Source organism: Anneissia japonica, unplaced genomic scaffold (genome assembly GCF_011630105.1).
Source record: "Anneissia japonica isolate Jap-2015-1 unplaced genomic scaffold, ASM1163010v1 scaffold519_len276752_cov174, whole genome shotgun sequence".
Lineage (NCBI taxonomy): Eukaryota > Metazoa > Echinodermata > Crinoidea > Comatulida > Comatulidae > Anneissia > Anneissia japonica.
The window spans coordinates 211,629-220,994 of NW_022712751.1; the positions used below are offsets into that span (position 1 = coordinate 211,629).

The 9,366-nt window shown below is 32.0% G+C and overlaps 1 protein-coding gene across 1 annotated transcript in view; it reads right to left on the bottom strand.

The window, feature by feature from the left end:
* Window positions 1-3,674: 3,674 nt before the first annotated feature.
* Window positions 3,675-9,366, bottom strand: part of LOC117108181 (inositol polyphosphate 5-phosphatase OCRL-like) — a 32,933-nt gene continuing 27,241 nt past the window's right edge. The window contains exons 21-24 of the mRNA XM_033250143.1: window positions 8,549-8,633; window positions 8,123-8,250; window positions 7,439-7,550; window positions 3,675-6,534 (exon numbers count right to left, since the gene is read on the bottom strand). Coding sequence (XP_033106034.1) covers window positions 6,398-6,534; window positions 7,439-7,550; window positions 8,123-8,250; window positions 8,549-8,633 — 462 coding nt within the window. The 3' untranslated portion in view covers window positions 3,675-6,397. The remainder of the gene's footprint in view (window positions 6,535-7,438; window positions 7,551-8,122; window positions 8,251-8,548; window positions 8,634-9,366) is intronic.

Below are 9,366 nucleotides of genomic sequence, written 5' to 3' on the forward strand. Positions count from 1 at the left end.
CTTTAATAAATACTTTTTATCTAAACTTCTAAATTCGTCTCTGAAAGTTATTGTCGTAGTATTTAAAGCAATAAATCAATGTTGCTATCAGAATTATCATATGCAACCTAACTCCAGAGTAACTTCGAAGAAGTCTATGCAAAACTTGCTAGAAATTGGAGGTGCCATCCGACCCGAATGATCACATCATGGACCTATTAATAATTATTAATAGGTTCATGATCACATCGAGCATTTATATATGGCTCTTTACATAAAGAACACTGCGGCACCTAGGTCTATACAATTTAATTGGGCAATAATAAATTAAATAAATTGCAGTAATTTATATTCAAAAGAAATTCAAAAGAGATAGAACCTCCAACTAGTAGGATGGAACATATACAAAGACACACAATATGGTATAAACTTGCAATGAACTGTCTTAATAAAGCTTAAACGAGGATAAACTTCATAAACAATATATTTCACCCGAACAATTTAAATTATTAAATGTAACTGTTATTTTAATAAATTAAATTATCTTTTAAATAAACTCTCTTACGCCAAATCGGCTGAATCGGGGAACCTTTGTACAAACAAAGGTACAAGATTAGTATCAAATATAGAAATTAAGCTAACAAAAACAAAATATCCAAAACAAGTCTACGTTATATTAGGCCTATATTGAAAAAAAAAATGTAAACTTTTCAAAAATTCGGCCAAATATAGTTTGGCTGTGACTTTTCAAATGCTACGGCCAGGAAAGTTTTTTTACGGCCAGATTTGAGGAATCTGGCCGTCAAAAAGGCCAAATGGCAACCCTGCACTAGTGTAGGCCCTACTACTAGGCGAATTTATTCGCGCGAATCAAAGCGTCGTCGGTTCGCTTCCTGTGCTCTGATTGGTTACGCATTTTTTCGCTTCACAAAAACTCTGATAGGAATGTGAATGCGCATGCCCATAAACCGACGCTTTCGATTCGCGGTATAAATTCGCCTAGTGGAAAACCACCGGGTTAAATAAAGCTAAAAGCACATATGTTTGAAAAGGTCTTTGTCTGTGTGGGTCTGCAGTGCATTAATTTAGTTGGAGGACTTATTTGGGAAATTTGAAGAGGGGGGGGGGGTGTTCGCCAGAAAAGGGGGTTCTCCCGAACCCCCTGGATGGGCCTGGATAAGATAAGATAAGCTTTATTGGTCTATTCACATATAAAAATACATAAACAGAAATGTTTCTTGAATCTGGCATAACACGTTAACACCAACGAACATCAAATTACAAAAGCAAAGAAATTTTAACGCAACTACTCATTACATAATTTAAATATTATATATAAAATATTTTAAATATTAATTAAAGTTATAGTTATTACGAAAAATTTCATTTACAGCAAATTGAATTGAATATTAATTAAAATTAACATTATTTTGGGAAAAATTTTATTTACAATAAATTGAAAAGAATTCAATATCAAAAATATCAATTGCATCAAATATACAGTATATCAAAAATATAAAAATTGCACATGAATACAAGAAAACTGTAACAATTACATACTTATATACAAACAAAAATACACCAGGTAGGCCTTCATAAAAAAAAACTTGTGCAAGTCAAGAATCAATTATAATTATAAACTACAAAAATAAAAGCACGAACAACACCAAAAGCAATAACAGAAAAAACATAAATAAAACACAAAATAAACTTGACTAGCATACAATGGTGGGGTGAGTTTCCAAGTCCAATCACAAACATCCAGGATAGGCCTATTATTATTATTTTAATTTCAATGATGATAACTATCGTTTGACATTCAAGTTGTATAATTGAATTCCATTGGGTATGGGCGAACATCTGAACCGTTTAGTCCTAGTTCGGAGCGGTAAAAATCGGAGTCCAGAATGTGCCATAGGACAAGTACTTTGTGTAAGGGACTGGCTATACGTACAGTGGCTGTGTATACAACAAAAGTGGTTTTGTTAAAAGGCGTTGAAACAAGGAATTGAAGCAACGAGTCACGTGGACTATAAAACACTGGTTTATTTCAAAAGAAATTTTCGACCAGTCCTCCGGTCTTTTTCAGCTTACAAAACTAAATTATAAAATGTGGCTGATACAAGAGATATATCAAAGTGATCAGGGTTTGATAAACAAACCAAAACAAAATTAATGTATTGATAGCTATTTTAGGCTACAATACTTAAGCTTAAAGAATTATAATTAAAGTGTGTAAAATATCTGAAAGCTTTTTCTCTCGATCTTCATCCCCACTTCCCTTCTTTCTTTTTATCCATCTTTTCTTTTCCTTCCAACAAATTTATTTATGAAAAAGTATTATAGATTTTGTTACGTTCTTCCCATGCTTTAGTTAAAAGAATTTTACAATATTTGTTAAAGATTTTTCCTGCCATTTCATAATTATAAAAGGAGTTAAAATTGGGTTTGTTATAATTTGGTGTTCATAATGAATTTCAAGATCATCTAGAAAAAGGTGATACTTTAGTTCAGAGGAACCCGAAATAAATAAGTTACAAACTAGATTTAGGTCATTGAGGCATAGTTCTTCTTGTAGCTTTTTAAAAATAGGTTCTCTAATAAATTGTAATCTACATGACTCAACTATTTTTTACTTAGGGGTTAATTGGTAAAAAATCGCACACAAATCATGCGACGTCACTGACAACGCCAGGGAGGGAAACTCGCATTTGAGATACATTTTTCGAATAAGTTATACTAAATAACTTCTAATGACGAACTATTGTCTTCAGATGTCTTTGTTGGTCATTCAACTGTCATTTTATTTATTACTGTAATTATATCTATTTTTCGGTGATATTACCATTCTCAATAATCTATAAAACTCCCACAACGTCACGTTAGATCGATCGGTGGGGACACCGGTAGGGTAAATTTTCGTTGGAAGGTATCAAGATGATACACAGTTTCATTGGACCAAATTCTTGTTTATGTTAATCACATGCTTACCTAAGTTTATACTGACACTGGTTTCAAATTAAACCTGACCTTGGTTTGTATCATATGTGTTGACCAAAAACAAAATACATCATACAATACATTGTACATTACCATACCTTGTTATGGCATGTGTAATTTACTGGACAAGTTCTCATTGATAATTATAAGACAACGCCGTAAATACAAGTGCATATACTGTTTTCTTTGTTTTTTTTATTATATTTTTTTCTCTGCAATTTTAGGCGATTGTATAACCGCAATTATTTATGTACAGTATACATTTTTATTATATAAATGATTAATCTACGCCCTCGGCTTGGACTCTCACAGGCCTAGGCTTTTTTAATTTATGTTGGGTTACACACTGCTTCCACGCTGTGCTTGTTCTTCACAACAGAGCTCGTAGAATTTGTCAAAACCTTAACAAATAAGTCGTAAGTATGGTATTAAAGTCGTTGGTTACGTTTCAATTATTTGTCGATAATACATCCTGTTCTTCCAGGACTCAGTCAATCATTCTGGTTTGAACATAATATTGTTAACGAAACGTTGCAAATACGTTTTTAAAAGCTGAATAATTTTTAGTCGATCCCAAGCACATTCTCTCATATAAACTGCCATTTATTTGTGATACCAATATTTAAAATCCTCAGACTGTATTGGGTTCTTTTCTAAATTTCGAATAAAACACATCCAAGCAAACAAAAAGAAAATGTATCTCTCATTATATTTTATTAAAGCATTTGTGCTGAATTAATCTTTAAAATTTCATAAAAATCATATTAACCCTTAACCTATTGTACAGGTAATTCTAACGATACAGGAAAGCAAATAAAAACAATAACAATAATATTATATTAGGACATATAACACTTTATAATAAATCTTTAGCAATTTACTAAAATCGGATTTCACATACAACACAACACAATTTGATCGTACACAAAAACAAAGTAATTACAAGATAAATAAATTGGGTTAATTGCTACTATGTAAAACAGTGTGTGAAATTAATATAATTAAGATATTGAACTCAATCACCTGTAATTGAAATATCTATAAATAATACACCCCATTGATCATATATAACAATTTATAATAATAATAACATGATCAATAAGATTAACATTTTCATTAAGAAAAATCAACTATTTACAAAGTAGTACCATTACATTAATAACAAAATATTAATGATGCTGATGAAACTGATTAATGTATTCATTATAATTTATTTATCAACATTTCACATGTGCGACCTATCTATTGTTAGCTATCATATTTTTTTGGATTAACTGAATATAAAATAAACCTTTAAAAAATCAATTAAAAAAATTGAATAGTTCATTTAAACAGGTCAAATAAGTTATTACATTCCAATTACAGAAGTTCATTTTTTCAAATCTGTTGCTACAAAAATCCTTAATTTGATAACCAGTCACTTTTATGGTCTATGTATTGAATATAACAACATGTTGTCCATTAACTGGCAAGAAAAAAAATCAACAAATAATAATAAAACAATAATATTAATAAATGAGACTTTTTATGTGATAAATAATACACAATTTTCCTTCATGTCTGATTACAGGAAGCATGGAGTTTTTTTAACCTTTAGAGTTTAGAAAAATTATTGATGTCCAAAACGGGGATAAGGTGGGGGTGGGTAAAGGTGGTCTAAAATTTTCCCCATGCTTCCTTTCTCTATCATTGTCTACAAAACAGCTTTACATAACATAAAATAAAACCCTTCATCATTCTTCTTCCATCCTATTAAATTATGCATTTATATTAATTATTATATAACAATATATGCCAAGCCTGCTTAACCACAGACATAATCGACATACTCATTACGAACTCTATTACATACAAATATTATCATGTTCTTGAATTTATCACAATAAACTTTATCACAACTGGAGTCATAAAAAAAAGGGAGAGGGACGATTTGCTTTAATGTTACCGAATAAAATATGAACATGGATGAATTGTTTGTTTATTTATTTATTTAAATGTTTATTGTTTAAATGTTAGCCCATTGATAACGATGACAAGGATGAAATATTTACACATGAGCCAATATAGAGAATACATGGCTGTTAAAATGAGAGCCAACTTATAAACATGATATGGATGAATTGTTTAAATGTGAGCCAACTAAATACGATGACAGGAAAGGGTGGCATTAAAATTACCAAGTTAATACTAAAACAATTATTATAAAATTGAATAAGTAGAAAGAGCACACAGCTTTGATTTGGGCAAGGATCCTACTTTGAAAAATAATAACCCTTTTTAGATCTCTTAAAAAAGTGTATATGATTGGATATGACTAATATCTAAGGTTAAATAAAACATAATCTAACATTTTATACGTACGTTTCATGTTTTCGACTATGCAGTCTGTAGTCATTATCAGGCCTGTTTATTCACATCAAGATATCTATGAACTGGGACGAGAGACAATGCAAACTGTCAACTCTTTTGAACTCGCATCTTGTCAGTGAGAATTCTATTGGCTAGAAACAAACAGTTCTGACGCTGACTACAGACTACGTAGTTGTAAAAGTTTGACGTACGTATAAAGGTTCATTTGTGTTTAATAAATTATACCATATAAGACCAAATACAGAAGAAGCTAATAATTGCAATCTTTAAAATAAAAATTTAAATCTAAAAAAAATATGGTTCAAAATATCTAATGTGTATCTAATTTCGCTTAAATTAACGCGTACAACCAAACAGCCACTATGATAAAAGTAAAAAATAATTTCAACTGAAATTCCTCAATTTATGTGACATCTATAAGACTTTCAATGATTATTCTGCAAAATTTGTATTACACTTGGAATGTGAGGAAAGAGTAAAACTTTAAATAATTTAATTTCAGAAATGTATTTCTTTACTATATAGTTTTTGACGACACTGACAGTTCACAAAGTTTCAATCACTTTAATAGCCCTGACGCAAACATATTTTAAAATTTCATAGTACTTTCAATAACTTTGTTAGGTATTCATGACATTCCAGCACTTGCAGGACATTCCGGCACTTCCATAGCATTCCGGCACATCCATGACATTCCGCCACTTCCATGACATTCTGGCACTTTCATGACATTCTGGCACTTCCACTATATTATCCAAGTGTCCACCACTTTTTCAAGTTTTATGACATTTATAAAGAATTTTCCATGAAATTTAGAATTTTTCCATCACATTTCCAAGTTTATGACTGATATTTTTAAGGGTTCCACAGAACTTTCTATTTTTCCGGTTTTTCTGACTTCTTCCAGGTTTCTTTGTGACATTTCCAAGGTTTTTCATTGCAATTGGAGCCCAACTTGAAGAATGAGTGAAGAATAACATATACAAACTTGAAGTATCTAGTCCAATAGAGAAACTAGCTTGGGAAAAACCTCTTTCCTCCCATCATTCTAGTCATCATATTCATTAATAAGGAACTGGTACACAAAAGAAGCTTTCTTCCTTGCCACACTTAAAGATGTCCTCCCAGACTTCTCAAGTTGACTTGCATTTTGGGTTCTCAGAAACAGACTACCGAACATGGTCGCTGAAAAAAAAAAAAAATTGAGAATGTATGTTGTACATAAGTGAGGTATATGTAGAATGCTAACAATTAAAGTGCAGGTCTCTCTCTAATTAAAGATCACATTTGGGATGGTGATTAGCAGATTTGGTCTTCAATTAGAATAATAAAGATAAAAGACATTAGATAATAACATAAAAGTGATCATTAACACTCTGACCGGTTTGAAAAAATAGTATCAGCCACCGCCAGACTTTTCAGAAAATTTTAACACTTTTCCGAAGCTCGTTGAGAGTGCGTACGTGATCAGATTGACATTTAGCGAATACTACAAGAACCACAAACATTTTAATTTGTCGGTAATTACCCCATCTATCCGATTCCGTAAAAAAATCTGACACATGGAGATCTCCGTGTTTTGCGGTCAAGCGTTGCATTACCAAAACACGGAGATCTCCATGTTTGGTCGGCAGAGTGTTAATTGGAGGTCGTCCTTAATTGCAGGGGTCTTTATTTAGAGGGAGACATGTATATTATTTTCTTCATTTGCATACTATATATTAACAATGGTCTCTTCAGTTAAACTGGGATAATCTTTTGGTATTCTTGAGACAACTCATTTTTAAATGCTGAACGGTTTGCAGAGAGGTATTATCCCTGCTTGTTGTCCTGAAGACCTACTCTTTAAACCCGCCCAGTGTCTGGCTTAAATAGAAGAGCAATTGCTTGGCTCCTTGAATAATATTGAGAGTTAGGCGTGCTATGGACAATTTTTGTATACATGTGTCCGTAATGCTGTAGTTAAGTCAGGTGTCGTAGTCCTCCTAGAGCCCAGCCCAAATTTCTGACTTAAGAAATAAGGACAAATAAAGAATTATTATTATGGAAGGCGAACCAACAGAAAAAATAAAGTGACGTTAATACATACACAATGTTTTGGCGTCTAGTTTGTTCTCATCGGAATTGAATAAAAGTTCTCTGATGAAAGCTGTTAAGTATTTGAATACATTTTTGTGGCTTGTTGGAATCATTCCCATTACCTACAAATAAGGAAAAGACGTAGTAAGTATTTCTAATTGTACACAAACAGCTAACATTATTTGCAATACCTATATACAATAAGCCATGCACACGCTACATCGTACAATCTATCACCACTCTCTGAGCTCGCTTAATGACACCATGATATTTGCTCATTTTTGGTGGCAGTCTGATGGTTCATAATTAAAAAAATGTTTCATTCTACGTGCCTCGTGGCATTACCTTTACTATGGAATGGCATTCGCCGACGACTGTCACTACAGTACGTCTTGTTTTAAAAGTTGTAACTTATATGATCAATTGATTAGATTTGACTTCAATTGGGAAATGCGTTGTTTTGATCGATTATTTAAGGGTTTCCAACATTTTACCACAGAACTATAAGTTTTTTATGACACAAAATGTTTGGTTGTTTCTTGGTAGTGAAATATACAGAATTCTGGCATAAGCAGATTTGGGCCCAGATTTCTGGTATTTGAGGCAAGTACCTTCACCACCATGATATAGCTCAACTCCCTATAAAAAGAAATTGTGTCCCACAACAAATCACAGACATTGCCATTAGTCTTACCTGCTTACAAAGAACAAAGTTGTTAGAGCTATCTAGACATTTCTGGTAGTATTTAAATGGAATTACAGGTTCACGAAGCGATTCTAGAAACAGCATTAAAGACTCCGCCACGGAATGAATACTTCCAGCTAAGAATTATCTTTAAGGAAATCATAACAGAAACAGTAGAACCTATTGTGAAGTCTCTTGTAGAACCTCTTGTGGACCAGTGGTGGCCTTCAAAAATTTGAAATAGAGGGGGCACAGGGAGAGAATGTCACAGATAGAGGGTCTAACCACCATACTTTTGGCACTTCTAGATGGCCAGAAATGGTACTCTCAGACTTAAATTTGAATATAATTTCCTTTTTTCTCCACTTTGTATATAATTTTGAAAAATGATATTGTTGGCTCAAAATTTAACACCACATAAAAACAAAAAGATACGAATTTCTTCAGGAATACCCAAGTCCAAACAGTCTTTGATATCAAGAATTTCGTTCTTCAGGCCTTCTTGACGGAAAAGATCCTCCTATTAAAAATAAATCCATTGCAATATTGTTATCAAAATCTACAGCTTTATTGACATCTATAAGTTTAATTCAATTTTTTGAGCAAACACTGTTTAACTTTCAAAATCAGTAATTAGTTTGTTTTTAAAAATGCTTTTAGAAATATAATACTATCAATTCACATAATTTGCATAAAATCTCAAAGAGATATATATATATATATTGTTACCATATGATCGATGACACAATATACCACTAATAAAATTCAAAAATATGACGATACTTTTGAGAACGATCATTTCAGGCAATGCCTGAAAACTTTATTAGGCCTAGCCATAGGCCTTACGCTACATACATGTTTCAAAAGATCCTACTGTCATCATCAGTGTACAGAGATTCCATATAGGTAATCTTATTTAACGAAGTGAAGTTTGTAACACGTTAATATATACGTAATTCAACTGTATCAATTTGTAAACACCAAGATCATGAATAAAAACAATGTATAATTAATGGTAGACGGAATGAAGTAAAATCAGAATGACAAAGTTAAATTAACATGGTGGAGTTGTTTGTTGAGCGAAGGCTGCTCCCATTGCATATGTAATGCATCCTTTATTTTGAGATGATGAATTGATGGGGCAGATAGGAACTCTCACATATTAAAACACCTTAAGAATTCATGCAAATGCGTGCAAACTTGTAGTGCGGACTGTTCCATATTCTTGATATATATTAATACATATATAATAT